Raw genomic sequence first — 17,472 nt, forward strand, 5'->3', positions numbered from 1 at the left:
CAGACAAACACAGACAGAGAGGGAGAAAGCACAAAGAAATACAGAGTAGCGCGATCTTAATGGTGCCCCCCCCCCCTTCAATGCTTCTCAGGATGCAGATAATAAAAGTGGGCAATAAGTTGGGGATCTAAAATAAATGAGCAAGGAACCTATGAATGTTCCTCCAGGCCATAACCCTCCCAATCTACTAAATACTGTAAGCCCCGACCCTGCCATCTGACATCCGATAAATCATCAATGAGGCGGGGGTAGAGGTGGCGGGGACGGATGGAGGGTTGAGCTGGCTGCAGGAAACTAGCTGATGCTTAACAGAAGGGATGGCCTGGTTGGTCTCCTGTGAGGGGAACAGAGGTGGAAGATAGCCAAGGAAGGCCTCAAAGGAGTCCAATAGCAGAACTAGTCGAAGAATTGTAGGCATTTTCTATCCATGGGAGCTGGGGTTGGAAGACGCCACACACCTAGGAGCTGCTTTGGGATCCTGATTGGCTCTCTCTGGCTGTCCATTAGACTGGAGATTGGAGGTTAGCCTAAGCAGTACCGTCTGTTGGTGTATGCCTGATCTAACGTGCTGTTTCCCCTGATTGCTATGGAGACATGCTTGTAAAACTGAGGTAGAGTGTCCGTCAGCTTAGAGTGATTAAAGTCCCCCATTACCATGATACCATTACCAATGCCTCCGGGTGCTTGTTTTGGAGCTCACAGATGTGGTCACGTAGCTCCCCGAGAGCCACACTAATGTTACCACTCGGAGGAACATACAAAAATTAGAAAAGCGAAGAGGCCTGGGCGAGTCTGCAACTGCACAGATTTTACCAGGATCTACCCCTCTACCATGTAGCCTATATGTCCCTATATGAAAGTCTAGCCTATATGAAATATAACATAATACTACCCAACTGCAAAGGATTTAACTATTTTGATGATTACTATTCTTTAAGATGCTGCTAGATGTTAAGAACAACACACTTTCCAATAAAAACTACAACAATATAGACTTTTTTTCCCATCAATTAGCTTGGACTTGAGTCTTTTTCAGGTGCTGGCAACCGAGTACTTTTCATTGACAGCTGCGTGTCATGCTGGAAAACAGGGAACAGTAGAAAGCAGCATGAGGCTAGTGACAATGTGAAAGTGGTTACTTCTTTATGTCTTTTACTTCAGTCTTTCTTTCAAGCTTACTGCTGAATTATGTTTAAGTACTAGTTAAATGGAGAATGATGGGAAACATCTGAAACTTCAATGAATGTCACTTTCCCACTGAAGACAAAATTCAGTTACTTAGTTGTTAGTTGGTTTAAATGGATTTTTTCTATTGTGAAAAGGGTATATGACTCTATACAGGCTCATTGTTATAGTTGGCAGTAGGGTTGAATGAGTACTTGACTGAAACAAGTATCCAGTACAGATGTTCTTTAATAAGTAACAAGTCAGAGTATCATTGAGTCAAATGTGCCAGTATGTGTACTTGTGATGAAGGAAAATCTTCACTGGGTAGCTGCCTTACGTGGCCATAAACCATAGCTCTTTGACCTGCAGTGTTTCTTTGTGTGAGATTTGTCTCGTTTTCTAGTTAATTCTAAGGCTATACTGAAGAAAGCAGTTGTATAAGGGGTTATCAGATGTGTGGATGAGTTGCATGGTGCCCTTCTATAAAAAAGGAATGTATTTCTGGTTTGGACAAAAGTGCCCTGTAGTCTGAACTGTAAACATTGTGACAACTGAAGGTGATCATTTGAAAACTTTTTATTTTGAATCATAGCTATTTTCTTTAATTCATCACTTAAAATCTTCATACTGAATCTTGTTTTTCACTTTTCTTTGATTTCAACAATGCAACACAGTACTCAGGGTACAATTTAACTGACCTAAAGTGAGTAAAAATTTTTGAAATAAATTTCACTTTTACTTGAAAAAATTTTTCTAATAGGCCACTATTTCCATCCCTCATTTAATCATTGTGAAACAGAACTCACAAAGGCAATGCGAGTCTCCACTCAAGACTTCACATTGTTAAGGTACACATACTGCACTGTGGACACAGATCATCATGAGCCATGAAAACTGACATTTTCTTTGCTTAGTTTTGGATTCAAAGAATTTTCAAAAGTATCAAAGTTGAAACAGAATGAGGACTTATTAACCTCAATGAAAAGTGTTTTAATGATAACGGATAATAAAGTATACATCCATTAATTAATTTTCTTATCATTAAAACAGAAACAGGACAAACACAGATATAACTCTAACTTGTACAGTGAGACCACTAAGTTATCATCTTCATAATGTTGTTGACAATGCAGCACTATTAAAATTATTTATTTACAGCATACTGTAAATGAAAAATTCTTATTCAACATTATAGCAGTTATCCTACTTTATTTTACTACTTTATTTATTTCTTACTTTATTATTATTATCTTTCAGAATGATGGCACTTCCATCTATTCTTTTAATTCCATTGTCATCTACAGCCAAAACAAAATGATCAATACATTGACTGAAAGCTATTGTAAGAGACAATTCAGTTCATCATTCCACGATCTGTGTATGCATGACAGAAATGCAGAAATGTTCTCCTGCATTCAACATGCAGATGTAGCATACATTAGACAATCAGACATAAAGACTTGAAGACAAAAGATATAGAGGTAATATTAGAGTAGACACTGTTAACTATGTAATGCAATGCTTGCTGTGCATGAAGTTGTACATACAGATTTTTAATGTAGTTCACATAGTACAGTGACATTTTCATCTCTTGCAGAGGAAAAGAAGAAAATCTTTAGTGCCAAAGAACTGATGACTGAACTGTATATAATGAGTCAAAAGAGCTTACAGTTAGTAAAATTACCTTGAAATATCTTCCCAGAAATAATCATTCTAAAAGCTGATCGAAACCAGCTGTAGAAGAAGGCATAAACAAATGGATTGAGCATTGAATTTGACCATCCAAGCCATTTAAAAGCTGCAATCACAGCAACTGGTATTGTGTAGCCACTCAAAGGGTTAAAAGTCATACACAGAAAGAAGGGAGTCCAACAGATGAGAAAAATTCCCATTACAATAGCCAGAGTTTTGGTGGCCTTTCTCTCCATCTTACTGACAGTTGCTCCAGGCTTTATGCCAAAAGAGATATTGTTCTGAATGCTGCGTGCCTGTCTCTGTGCCACCACCAAAATCTTTAGGTAAATCATGGACATAATGAGACCTGGGAGAAAAAAACCAAAGCCAGCTCCTATAATGGCAAATTTTACATTTTGAAACAAAACACACCCTTTGTTGGTTTGTTCTTGGTTCACTCCCAAAACTGTGACACTAATTCCATTTAGAGCAGGAACAGTCCAGCTCACCAGGATCATGATCATAATAACACGGACATTTATCTTAGCTTTGTACCTCAGAGGCTGACACACAGCATAGTATCTGTCAACAGAAATAAAACACAAGTTCAAAATAGAAGATGTGCACAGAAATATATCAAAACTGCCTCGTACCTTACAAAGTGAATCTTGAAGATAAAAACAAGAGCTTACAGATAGTATTGTGCTAAATGGCAAAACTAAAACACCAACAAGCAGGTCAGCTACAGCGAGAGAGAGGATGAGATAGTTTGTCGGAGTATGAAGCTGTTTGAAGTAAACAATGGAGGTTATTAACAGAAGATTTCCACACATGATAAGGACTGATAAAGAGCCAACAAAAACACACAGTAAATACGTGGTGGTGACTGCTCTCATGTCAGATAAATTTGCTGATTCGTTACAGAGATGTTTTTCCTCAAAAACAACATCAGACCTGTTGACAAAGAATTTCCATGCATAAGTGATCATTAAGAACATTTGCAATTACATGAAGAAAATTGACAATATCTGTTTTCATTGTAGAAAATCTTAAAGAGATTTGCTAATTCTGTGCTCTCTATGTTTCATGTCATACCTGTTTGGTTCGTGCATCTGTTTGACAGGAGCTCTTGATCTCTTTGCCACTGAGCAGTAAACTCAGATTAGAGTTATTATCCTGTGCTCATTAGCATATCAAGGTCAAGGGAGGAGCATTTGTTATACGTCAATTTGATGACTCCCTGCATGTGCGCATGGCACTTACATAATCATAGTCATGAAAACCTCTTTTAAAATCACTTTTCTAGAAGGTAGAAAATAATCATGTTTGGAGCTTTGTACATTAGACTCCTTTAAAGCTTAATTTGTCAGCAGCTAGAAATCTTCTTTTTGCTGACCACCAGTGATTTAACTTCTCATCTTGTTGCAGTAGAATATACTGGAGTATACTCCAAGGTAGTATTGTTACGGGCGCAGCAGAGCAGACTGCCACAGCAAGGTGGCAGCATGGTAAGCAGTGTAAACTTGATGTTATTATCTCAAGAAATGTTTTCTAGGTCTTTCTAGGTAATGTGTTCTGGGTCCCCTATGAGTTGGACACACTCCAAAAAACACTCAACTGGTTCCTTTCAAGGTGAAGGAGCAGGTGCTGTACTCCCAGCTCCCTTCAGAGGTCTAACTTCCATAACCTGACCAAAGCCACACTGTAGAACTCAGTTCAGCTGTTTGGATCATTGCTCTCATTCATTTAGTCACCACCAAAACCTCATGACTGTAGGTGTGGATTATAAAGCAAATGAACTGGTAACTCAGAGGCTTTTCTAAAGTCAACTACCATTCATTCGAAAGCCTCATTCTTAGTCCTTCACACTCAACCTGGAAAATAGTACAACCAATTTTTGTTGTTGTAGTGTACCGCGCTCCTCTAAATTTCTGCTGGAATTTTCAGAGTTTCTATCTAGTCTCAGTCTAGTCCTCAAATCAAATCAAGTAATTATTGTGGGCAATTTCAATATCCATGTGGACAATGATAACGATAGTCTTTGCACAGCATTTATCTCTCTATTAGATTCAATCGGCTTCTGTCAGTGTGTACATGAACCCACTCACTGTTTTAATCACCCTCTTGACCTTGTTTTGACATATGCTATTGAAATAGAACATTTAATAGTATAGTGGCCCTTTGTCACTATCCGCGCACGCTGGTTGTTTAACTGGCTTGTACGCGTGCCAGTGTAGGTGTATGCAGGTGCATATGGATAACACAGCCAATGTCCAAACACTGCTGATTGTACTCCAGATTTATTTTGTCTACATACAATAAACTCAAAGGTACTCACTTTCACCATAACGTATTATTTCTGAACCTGAGAAGTTACACCATGGCACGGTCAAAAACCGTGTGGATTCCCCAGCGTGCACCACTACCCTGATTAACCCACCTCCCTATATAGATACAAACCATGGCCTAAAATAGATACTGCCACCTACTGGCAGAAATGCATACAACTCTTGTGAACAAAGAAAATACCGGTAACCAATTTGGCTCCTACAAATAGTCTTTGAGCAAAATCCTCATTTATCTGACCGTTGTTAAAGAACTTTTAAGTTTATAGTACTTGATTACATACCACAAAAAAAACTCCTAAACTTAGCCCACACAGTAAGAAAATATATCAACATATATGTTTTTTATCTATGCCACATATATTTTCCAACATATATGCACATATTCGAAATTGGCCTGCTACATATGTCTTTCAACTATATGTACATATATATCCATATATGCACACACATATATGTACATATATGCTATACATCCATCCATCCATTTTCTATAGCGCTTAACCGTCAGGGTCGCGGGGGAGCTGGAGCCTATCCCAGCTGACTACAGGCGAGAGGCGGGGTTCACCCTGGACTGGTCGCCAGTCAATCACAGGGCTGACACACAAAGACAGACAACCACACACTCACACAATCACACCTAGGGGCAATGTGGAGTAGCCAATTAACCTAATGTGCATGTTTTTGGTATTGTGGGAAGAAGCCAGAGAACCCAGAGAAAACCCACGCAGGCACAGGGAGAACATGCAAACTCCACATAGAAGGGCCCAGACCGGGATTCGAACCTGGAACCCCCTTGCTCTGAGGCGACAGTACTAACCCCTGCACCACTGTGCCGCCCTATATGCTATACATATATATGTAAATATATATGCTATACACGCTGGGGACTGAATAAGATACAGACATTAGGTTGTTTGATTATTATATTATCTTATTCCACTTCCTGTTACAGATATGAGATATAGTTGAAAGATCCAAAAATGTAGTTATGCATAGTGTTTTCAAGGTCTAGAATGAACGTCCTTGCTGAAAAACATACTTCTGTATGGGAGGATATAATATGGTGATATTTTTTTAAATGTTCTTTATCATACACTGGTGGAAATATATGACAACAGTTGCATGGAGATACCAGGATCAGCCGAGGTCCTTGGCTTTGGTTCCACGTAGGAAATGAAAAAAACCTCACCCCATCGAGCTTTTATTACCAAAGCGATCATGTGAACGATTGTGGCAGTTAACGACACAACACGTTTGCACCATGTTTTAACTTGTTTAAACAAAACAACAGAACACAAGAGCAGCGTCATGCATGCAGCCGACTTAAAAGCACTTTTCAGTTGCCCGCAAAGCCCACAATGCATTGCGGTTTTCCCACTACGCTACGTCACACTTTCGAGCCCTATAGCCTTCTAAGCCCGGTGTCTCGCCCGTTCGCCCGTCGCCACAATGTGGATCGAGTTGATGATAGATGATAGAGTGTGAGGTCCCTTTAAAAATTGCTGCATGCAATAAAACAATCAAAAGCTATTGTCTTATACATTGAATTTCATTCTGCAAACCTCAGTCTGCATTGAATTAAAATAAATACAATCATAAATAAATTTTGTTTGAACATATATGCACATTACATCATTTGCAAATAAAGTGAGATATAGGCATTATGTATGGCATATATGCAAAAAGTCTGACATATATGAGCTATATATAGACCCCAGTCTGTGGTCCCAGTTCTTCCCTCTCACTCTGCTGCTGACCTTCGTTCCTTGGAGGAGGCTGATCCCCTCCTGAAGGAAGTACTTGTGTTCTGGGGGCAGAATGCGTCGCTTACTTCTGTGGAAGCGTGTGTGTGTCAGTTCCCAGATGATTCTTTCCTGGTGTGTTTTGGTGTAGCGGGTGATTGAGCCTTTTGTCCTCCGTCTCTCTTGGGCGTGACTGTAGCTTTGCAGAGTGCTATGTATGAGTTTATTTGTCTGAATGTTTTAATTACATACATTTATGCACTAAGTTATGGTTTGTGTGCCTTTTTTTAGAGGCCGTGGTAAATTGTTGGCCTGTATTCAGCCACCCCTCCCTGAATCCACGCTGCTGTTGTGGCTCTGTTCAATTTGTGGATGTTCTGGGCTTTCCTGGTGACTTCAGCTTGTTTCATATCGAGTCTTGCTTGCTGTATAATCACTGTGGCTGCCAATGAATGTGTCCTGCCCTAAGTTAAAGTAACTAATAGTGATTTGAGCCGCTTTGGCCTGGCCCACCTGGCCCACCTGGCTCCTCAGGGCTTTGCCACAATTTCCATATGGCTGAATTGTTTAAAGGAAATTCCGCTGTTTTAACTCGTTTCCTTTTATGCTTCTTTACTTCATTTAATTGTTTTATCATTTAATTGTTTCTTCTTGCTCATGCCACAAATGTTTTTAATGTGTGTCCTAATAGCTGCGGTACCAGCAGTGTAAAACAGACACTGGTAGCAATTTAAAACTAACCATTTAAAGTGGTTATTTAAAGTGGTCTATTGTTATTGTGACTTCATCATTCATTGATGAAGAGAGTGAATTATTCAAACATTCAAGAATAACTTGCAATGCAACCAGTTTCTGTACAGTCTTGTGTGCATCTTCCCCACAGGTACATGCAGGCTCTCATTTCCAAGTAATAAAGAACTGAACACTTAGAACTATTTTTCATTTGACCCCGACTTGATGCCACAAGTTTTTTCCTTGCCACAATACTCATCTTATTCTTGTAGAGTGGCTCTGAGTTTATTTCAAGTTTCAAGCCCATCATCTTGTGCTTACACAGCACAGCACTTTAAATTTATTTAAAAATGTATTCATACTTACTAAAAAAAGAAAGAAAAAAGGAAAAGACCAGTATGCCTATAATAGAAACAATAAACAAAGTCAAATAAAACTGAAGTCTAAACTCACAGTCAAAGGACTCCAACCTCCCTTTAAAAAAAGGAAGTAGTTTAAGCTAAGCTACTCAAGCTCAACAAAACCTCAAGTCTGGTTAACCAACACGCGGTGCAAATGCTGCCAGCTGGCACAGGATGGCAGCTTTTCTCGGGCTTCTCTTCTCCTTTCAGCCTCTTGGTCTTGACTGATGAATGGCTTTAGGTACGATCCCTCACTCACTAAAGTTAAGGCGAGTGAAAAGTCGAGATGTGGTGAGAGATGCTCGAGCAGAAAACACACACAAATATACTCACAGCACAATAGCCATAATGGTGCTTAATCATGTAGATAGAAACTATTTAGTCACTAATACAACGTATACAGAGATTCAGAAACTGTATGGTCAGTATCTGCATAAAGACCATCTTTATCCTGAATGTTAATTTAGCCTTGCCTAAACTGACACATTAGTTTAGTGTCTGATGGCAACTTTATATCCACCTTGCACAAAATGGAACTGGATTTATATAACCAAGCTTGTACTGTTTTGGAAACCTGAATCATTGTGAAACTGTCTTACAATGTGAAGAAATTCACATGCTGCACAAGGGATACACTAAATGGCCTTTATCATCATGGGCTGTAAAGGTTGACCTTGTTGTCTGGTTTGTATTAGATTAACAAGCAAATATGCAAACTGAGTGAATTAGAATTAGAAAGACAACTTTTTAACTTGCACAAAAAGTTTTGCACAATAAAGGATAATAAAGTATATGTCCATATTTTTGTTATCTCAGTGTGTTAAAGGGATCTTACACAGCCATCCATCCTTATTGTAATGTAATTAATGGTGTTTTGCTGCTAAAATTACTGATGTAGATCGTACTGTAAATGAAAAAGTCTTATTTAGTACTTTGAAGATTTATTTAACATCATTTAGATACATGATATATGATTCATACCTTTAATAACATGCATTGAGGTTAGCATAAACATTGTTTATTATGTGCATTAAGATGTATACAGGTACCTTATGAATAGCACAGTACCATTTTTATCTCTTGCAGCAGGAAGAATGAAAATCTTTAGTGCCAAACCACAGATAACTTTACCAACATAACAGAACTGTAAATAATGAGTCAAAAGAGCTTACAGTTAGTAAAATCACCTTGAAATATCTTCCCAGAAATAATCATTCTAAAAGCTGATCGAAACCAGCTGTAGAAGAAGGCATAAACAAATGGATTGAGCATTGAATTTGACCATCCAAGCCATTTAAAAGCTGCAATCGCAGCAACTGGTATTGTGTAGCCAGTGAAAGGGTTAAAAGTCAAACAAAGAAAGCAAGGAGTCCAACAGATGAGAAAAATTCCCATGACAATAGCCAGAGTTTTGGTGGCCTTTCTCTCCATCTTACTGACAGTTGCTCCAGGCTTCATGCCAAGAGAGATATTGTTCTGAATGCTGCGTGCCTGTCTCTGTGCCACCACCAAAATCTTTAGGTAAATCATGGACATAATGAGAGCTGGGAGGTAAAATGCCAGGATGGTTGCAGTTATTGATAAATTTAGACTTACATTTTGAAATAAAACACACCCTCTGTTGGTTTGTTCTTGGTTCACTCCCAAAACTGTGACACTAATTCCATTTAGAGCAGGAACAGTCCAGCTCACCAGGATCATGATCATAATAACACGGACATTTATCTTAGCTTTGTACCTCAGGGGCTGACACACAGCATAGTATCTGTCAACAGAAATAAAGCACAAGTTCAAAATAGAAGATGTGCACAGAAATATATCAAAACTGCCTCGTACCTTACAAAGTACATCTTGAAGATAAAAACAAGAGCTTACAGATAGTATTGTGCTAAATGGCAAAACTAAAACACCAACAAGCAGGTCAGCTACAGCGAGAGAGAGGATGAGATAGTTTGTCGGAGTATGAAGCTGTTTGAAGTAAACAATGGAGGTTATTAGCAGAAGATTTCCACACATGATAAGAACTGATAAAGAGCCAACAAAAACACACAGTAAATACGTGGTGGTGACTGCTCTCATGTCAGATAAATTTGCTGATTCGTTACAGAGATGTTTTTCCTCAAAAACAACATCAGACCTGTTGACGAAATTTCCATGCATAAGTGATCATTAAGACATGAACATTAGCAACAACATGTCTTAAATGAAGAAAACTGACAATATATTTTTTACTGTAGAGGATTTAAAGGTTTTTCTTTAACAGTTTTTGTAGTCTGTGTGTCTCATACCATACCTGTTTGGTTCATGCATCTGTTTGACAGGAGCTCTTGATCTCTTTGCCACTGAGCTGTAAACTCAGACTGGAGTTATTATCCTGTGCTCATTAGCATATCATGGTCAAGGGAGGAGCATTTGTTAATAACTTGTAATAATCATATCACTCAATATGATGAGTAATCATACATCTTCTTGTACATGTGCATGTCTATGTCTCACCTGCCATAGTCATATAAAAATTATATATAGTCTCTTTTAAAATCAGGTCAGCACAATTTCAAGACTTATAAATAAATAAATTCAGTAGGTTATTCTTAAAAAAACATGTCACTTTTGCAAATCTGTGGAAATACTTTTCTCTTTTCTGGAAGTGAAAAAAGTATTACAGTGTGGGGCCCTGTACATTAGACCCTTTTAAAGTGTAGTTTGTTTACAGCTTGAAATTTTGCATGACTTCCAGTGGCCATTACTTCCTATGTTTTTGCATAGTATACTTCAAAGTGAGCCAGTGTACTGTGAAATCACTGTGCAGTCAGGTTAGAGTTGCATTTGGAGTTTTTGAACACAGAATTGCCAGCTTTTGTGTGAACACAAAAGATATCTTAAGTTAAGTAACTGATGTATCATGTAGCTACTAGTTTAAATAAGAGAACCGCAATCTTGTGTGACTGTAACATGTTCAGTTAAATTTTTCAGTGAATGAGTTTTACTGTGAAAGGCAGTTTAGAGACTTGATCCTTTTGTGTAATGGTACATCATGGTGCTTTTCCATGAAGAGGGAACAATGCCTAATAAAAATGTTTGGATAAAAATATGTATCTGCCAATATAAAGACAATTTAATGGGGCTAGTAGATGAAGAAGATACAAGTGAACATTATCTGAACCACTATTTTTACATAATTTCAATCTACAGAGAACATCATATACATCTATGCTACACTATCTGGATAAAAGTATTGGGACACACCTCTCTATTATTGAATTCAAGTGTGGTGTGGGGCTGCTTTTCATGGGTTGGGCTAGACACATTATTTCTGATGAAGGGAAATCTTGAGCGTGATTCAGCATACCAAGACATTTTGGACAATGCTATGCTTCCTACCTTATTTTCACTTTTTATCCCAGCAAAACTGTGCCCCAATGCACAAAGCAAGGTCCATCAAAACATTGTTGGATGAGTTTGGTGTGGAAGAACTTGACTGGCCAGCACACACCCCTGACCTCAACGCCATCCAACACGTTTGGGATGAACTGGAAGGGAGGCAGGAGGTGGGACTGAGATGAGTACTTAAGATGCAATATAGTGTTCCAACATCTAGTGGTACTGTTATAGACACAGAGAGCTGATTGGTATTAAGATGACTTAGCCACCCCATGACCAATTGCAGAGGCCCGGTCCATTTATTTACTTGCCAATCCCAATTTTACAAAGTCATGTTATTCTCTAACTCCATTCTCTCTTTTCCCTGATACCATGGAGCTGACAGCAGCGCAGTAACTCCAAAGTTGTCAGAGCTCAGGGCCACCTGTAGGTGCCATAATTTTTGTTTGTGTCACAGCCTCAGCTACTACTCTTTTCCTATCTGGTTGGCTAGGTCTTCTCAATGTCTTCACCACCCCAGTGTTAACGTGGCACCTGGTAGTTTTTGGGCTCTGACAGGCTCAGTTATCATAGTGCACCTTAAAATCCTGTTATTTCCCAGGACCTCCCTCTGCTATGTGCTTATGTCAGACATTAGGAGGAGAAACCCACAACCACACTCTCCTCCACACACTGGTCAAGAGGTTTTTGATTCATCCCTTCAGCCACTGGATCTCAGTTGGTTATTGTCCTCTGCCAGTTGTCTCATTTCCATTCTCAGACAGACAGCTTGTACTTTTCTTCTGTCTACAATTACTTTGTTAAAAAAAGGCATTTATAATCAAATATTAGAGCTGAAACAGAATGAGAACTTATTTACTTGCACAAAAATGCTGGTACAATTAAATATGATGACGTATCCAACCATAATGTTTGTACAAATAAAGATGATGAAGTATTCATCCATAATTTTGTTCTGAACAGGTTGATAGGGATAGACAGAGACAGAAGTTATCCATCACTTTTTACTTTAGCCGATTTTATACAATCAGTCCAAGAGGATATCCCATGATATGAAAGACATGGTGGGTTCAGTCAATTGTAACAACTGAATACGAACACCATGAGACACACGGTGAGATATATGGCTCTGCATTTATCAACAGACATCAAGACACAGAATACACTCTATTGAAGGGGCTGTGTGCTTTGGGCTGTATATAAAGATACTATATGCATAGTACACTGAAATGTTTATGTGATTATGTTATCATGAACAGTGGAAATGAGATTGTGTTTCTCGATAAGCTTCATTATTAGTGATATGTCAGCACTTAAAATGAAGAGTCAAAAGAGCTTAGAATTTGTAAAATCACCTTGAAATATTTTCCCAGAGAGCATCATCCTGAGAGCTAATCGAAACCAGCTGTAAAAGAAAGCATAGACAAATGGGTTGAGCATTGAATTTGACCATCCAAGCCACTTGAACATTTCAATCAAAGGAAGTGGTATTGCACCATTACTCAAAGGGTTAAAGGTGATGCAAAGAAAGAAAGGAGTCCAACAGATGAGAAAAATTCCCATGACAATAGCCAGAGTTTTGGTGGCCTTTCTCTCCATCTTACTGACAGTTGCTCCAGACTTTGTGCCCTGACAGGTTCTGTTCTGGATCCTGCGTGCCTGTCTCTGTGCCACCATGAAAATCTTTAGGTAAATTGTGAACATGATGAGAGCTGGGAGGTAAAATGCAAAAACAGTTCCCGGAATTGCTGAATTTGTATTTTGAAATAAAACGCACCTCCCGTTATATTGTTTCTGGTTCAGTCCCCTAATTGTGATGCCAATTCCAACTAGTGCAGAAACAGTCCAGCTCACCAGGATCATGATCACAATAACACGGACATTTATCTTAGTTTTGTACCTCAGAGGCTGACACACAGCATAATATCTGTCAACAGAAATAAAGCACAAGTTCAAAATAGAAGCTGTGCAAAGAAACATATCAAAACTGCCTCGTAACTTACAAACTAACTCTTGAAGATAAAAACAAGAGCTTACAGATAGTATTGTGCTAAATGGCAAAACTAAAACACCAACAAGCAGGTCAGCTACAGCGAGAGAGAGGATGAGATAGTTTGTCGGAGTTTGCAGCTGTTTGAAGTAACTGATAGACATTATTACAAGAAGGTTTCCACACATTGTAAGAACTGATAAAGAGCCAACAAAGGTACACAGTAAATATGAAGTGGTGGCTGCTGTTATGCTAGAAACATGTGCTGATTCATTACAGAAACGTATGTCCCCAAAAACATCAATCGAGCCGTTGAGAAATAATGTAGCTTCCATGCATAAATGATCATTAAAATTGTAAGTACCATAAGCAATAACAAGCCTTAAAAGAAGAAACTAAAATGCAGCATGCAGTTTTCCGTAGAGACAGGGAGTTATAGTTAATTTCAGTACTCTGTAAGTTTCAGACCATGCCTGTTAATCCTGGCTTGTACACCTGTAGTATGTGCCACTAAGCACAGAAGGATTAAATTCATTATTCTGGCCTCATTTGCATATTGTATTCAAGGGAGTGGCATTTCATGTAGACCAGTATGATGAGTAATCATACAACTCCTTTGCATGAGTTCAATTTCCCACAAATAGCACACAAGCTTAAGGTGTCTCTTTTAAATGACTACAACTTCAAGCATCTATTTCAAAGCAAATAAACTTCACCATCTGCACATTAGTCACCATAAAATCCCAGCTATTCATGTGATCCTGGGACATGAAGCAGCATGAAAACCTTACAAGCACAATCAAGCTAAGTCATCCCTCAAGCCTTTGAGGGGCAATTCAAGGTTAACTGAGTGTTTGGTCTCACTCAACATGCGTGGTGGAGTGGTTAGTGCACTTTTCCTGTGTAAAGAAGGTTAAAATCCTTGGCAGCAACCAGGATTTGAGTCTGACCTGTGGTCCTTTGCTGCATGTCTTCTCCTCTCTCTGCCCCCATTTCCTGTCACTCTCTCTGAATATTATATACATTAAAAGTATGAATGGCCAAAAAACATCATAAAAGTCTTTGATCTCAAGTCTAATGTGGTTTTCTTAAGTGTTCTATTATCAACTGCATGCTATTCACTCTACTTAGAATACTGCATAGCGATTCCAAAAAAATGAAAGCGTGAGCTGCAAAAGTGTCTGCTTTGGCAGCTACTTTAGTTTTAGCCTTAGTGTGTACACAAAAAGATGAATAAGTCACATTTTTATTTTTTTTAGTTGTAGTAGTTTTAATTAATGACAACTGAAAACATTTTAGTGCAGTGACAGTTAACTCAGTTGAATAGCTTTACGTATGCTTGCCTTAAGCCTTCTATGGCCAATCCTCTCTGAATTGCACTGTAAACAACACCAAACAGATTCGAGACTTCTGTGCTTGGTAGACTGGACAACACAGAGGTTGCAATGATATTGTATGGAATATCTAACGGTGGGTGTGCTGTACCAGTGCTTAAAGAATGTTAATTTTTTGGGGCCATCTTCCCAGGGGCGTAGCACCAAATTCTGGGCACCAGTAATAATCCTCGTGAAGGAGGACAAATGTGCTCCTGCCTTCAAGCTGTGCTAAATGCCGGAAAGGACATGGCTACACTAACTGCATTGTTGTCGTAGCTCAGATCTCAAAGCGATGTTGCCTCATTACATTTCGCGAGTCCTACCAGGTGGAATGAACCATATTGCATTTTTGTAGGGGGGTGCAGGTAGTCTCAAACAGTACTAATTTGATGAAAGCAGCCTTGTTATTGAACTTTTAATATTAATTATGTATTTTTTTACAAATGACATATGTAGATAAAAGAAAAAAAATATTAAAAACTTTACAAAAGCCTCGGGCCCCCTCATGCTTGGGGCCCCAGTACACCTCTCCCATTTGTACCCCCACTTGTACGCCCATGCTTCTTCCTCATGAACACAGTGCTCACTTAGCCTCAAATAACTTAAAATGTCATTATTCATGTCTATATCTTGATGAGTCCTTATTCTAAATTAAGTGTTAATGTTTCTAAAAAGTCTTTAAGAAAGCCAAAAAATAGTATCCACTGGTGCACTATGTTGATCAGCTTGATCTACTAGCAATAGCACAATATCCACCAACATTTACTTATTGTCCACACAACAGCTTGCTCTGCTGTTCAAATTCAGTGGCCTGGCAAAGGGACTGATGCTACTGCTGCTTCTCTGCGAGAGCTATGTCTCCTTATTTACGTAATATAGACAGAAATAAAAAGAGCTGGGGAATAAATGTTCCTCGAATTAAATAAAATTGAATTGAACTGAAAAACTGAATTATTTGAAAAATGTTCTTAAACCTACATTTATTAATACCAGGTATTAATAAACATCCTTCCTGTTAACATCCTTCCTGGGTGTCCTGTCACTTTACGCTGTGCTACATATTTTTTACAAGAAACCCCCCCCAAAAAAAAAACTGAATATATTGTATTTCATGCTGAGCCAACAAGAAGGCACTGATGATTTTTCATTTCCACAGCTGTTTCATAAAATGTAGGGTCTGGGTCTAAGCTCTTTGGTGCGAGTTTGCATGTTCTCTCTGTCCCTGCGTGGGTTTTTTCCAGGTACCCCGCCTTCCTCCGACAATCCCACAATACTTGCACATTATGTTAATTGGCTACTCTACATTATCCCTAGGTATGAGTGTGTGAGCGTGGGATAGGCTCCAGCCCCCTTCAACCCTGCACAGATAAGTGGCACAGAAAATGCATGGATGAGGAATTGTGAGGTCAATATGTGTTCAAAGTCTATTTTTCTCCCAGAAAGCCCTATAGGGCTACTTTGGCCCTGCCTAAACTGACACGAGTTTTTGAGATCAAAGTAGTTCTTGGTGGCAACTTCATATCCACTTTGCACAAAACGGAACCCTGATTACACATTTTTCAGATGTATAAAACCAAGCCTGTATTGTTTGTTAAATTTGAATCATTGTGAAATGGTCTCACAATGTGACGAAATTAATATACAGCAAAAAGGACACATTAAATTGCCTTTATCATCAAGGGCTGTGAAAATTGACCTTGTTGTCTACGTTGTCATGGATTCACAAACATATTTCTAAGTGTCTGAGTTGAATGAAGCAGAATGAGTGCAGAATGACAACTTCATAATTTGTCCTAAAAGTTGTACAATAAAGGATGATATGCATCCATAATTATGTTTGCTCACTGTGTTAAAGGAAACCTATCGTCATCCATCTTCAGTGTAATGTAGTTATTAGTGTTCTGCTGCTACTGTACTGTAAATGAGCAAGTCTTATTCAGTACATTGCAGTGTAAAATATGAAATATAAGATATCTACATATGTACATATACAATTCCAGGGTTTTCTGCAGCCAAAACAAAACGATGAAAACTACTGTAAGATAATCATCTCACGCTCCTTAGTTCCTAAGCTTGGCATGCAAACACAGATGAAGCACTCCTACATTTAACACACAGACAAAAATTGAATGTGTGCAATAAAAGTGCAAATGATGATGTATGTGGTTCATACAGTGGCTTGCGAAACTATTTGGCCCCCTTGAACTTTGTGACCTTTTGACACATTTCAGGCTTCAAACATAAAGATATAAAACTGTAATTTTTTGTGAAGAAACAACAACAAGTGGGACACAATCATGAAGTGGAAGAAAATTTATTGGATATTTTTAACTTTTTTAACAAATAAAAAATGAAAAATTGGGTGTGCAAAATCATTCAGCCCCATTGAGTTAATACTTTGTAGCGCCACCTTTTGCTGCGATTACAGCTGCAAGTCGCTTGGGGTATGTCTCTATCAGTTTTGCACATCGAGAAACTGATATTTTTGCCCATTCCTCCTTGCAAAACAGCTCGAGCTCAGTGAGGTTGGATGGAGAGCGTTTGTGAACAGCAGTTTTCAGTTCTTTCCACAGATTCTCAATTGGATTGAGGTCTGGACTTTGACTTGGCCATTCTAACACCTTGATATGTTTTTTGGTGAACCATTCCATTGTAGCTTTT

At 38.6% G+C, this 17,472-nt stretch overlaps 3 protein-coding genes across 3 annotated transcripts; all 3 read right to left on the reverse strand.

The window, feature by feature from the left end:
- Positions 1-517: 517 nt before the first annotated feature.
- LOC124051048 (trace amine-associated receptor 1-like) lies at positions 518-5,574 on the reverse strand. Its single transcript, XM_046374077.1, has one exon. It carries the CDS (start codon positions 3,837-3,839, stop codon positions 2,823-2,825), a length of 1,017 nt encoding a protein of 338 aa, XP_046230033.1. The 5' UTR covers positions 3,840-5,574; the 3' UTR covers positions 518-2,822.
- A 3,607-nt stretch (positions 5,575-9,181) lies between these two features.
- Positions 9,182-10,470, reverse strand: LOC124050609 (trace amine-associated receptor 1-like). The gene is made up of 2 exons (XM_046373324.1): positions 10,358-10,470; positions 9,182-10,201 (listed from the first exon to the last, which is right to left on the reverse strand). The coding sequence occupies exons 1-2, from the start codon at positions 10,372-10,374 to the stop codon at positions 9,223-9,225; spliced, it is 996 nt and encodes a 331-aa protein (XP_046229280.1). The 5' UTR covers positions 10,375-10,470; the 3' UTR covers positions 9,182-9,222.
- A 1,740-nt stretch (positions 10,471-12,210) lies between these two features.
- LOC124050949 (trace amine-associated receptor 1-like) lies at positions 12,211-15,151 on the reverse strand. The gene is made up of 2 exons (XM_046373949.1): positions 15,135-15,151; positions 12,211-13,816 (listed from the first exon to the last, which is right to left on the reverse strand). The coding sequence occupies exons 1-2, from the start codon at positions 15,149-15,151 to the stop codon at positions 12,772-12,774; spliced, it is 1,062 nt and encodes a 353-aa protein (XP_046229905.1). The 3' UTR covers positions 12,211-12,771.
- Between the last annotated feature and the right edge of the window lie 2,321 nt (positions 15,152-17,472).

This window comes from Scatophagus argus, chromosome 19 (assembly GCF_020382885.2).
Source record: "Scatophagus argus isolate fScaArg1 chromosome 19, fScaArg1.pri, whole genome shotgun sequence".
NCBI classification, from domain to species: domain Eukaryota; kingdom Metazoa; phylum Chordata; class Actinopteri; family Scatophagidae; genus Scatophagus; species Scatophagus argus.

Excerpts from the sequence above, each read along its gene's own strand:
- LOC124051048 (XM_046374077.1), bottom strand. The coding sequence starts at position 3,839 with ATGTTCTTAATGATCACTTATGCATGGAAATTCTTTGTCAACAGGTCT.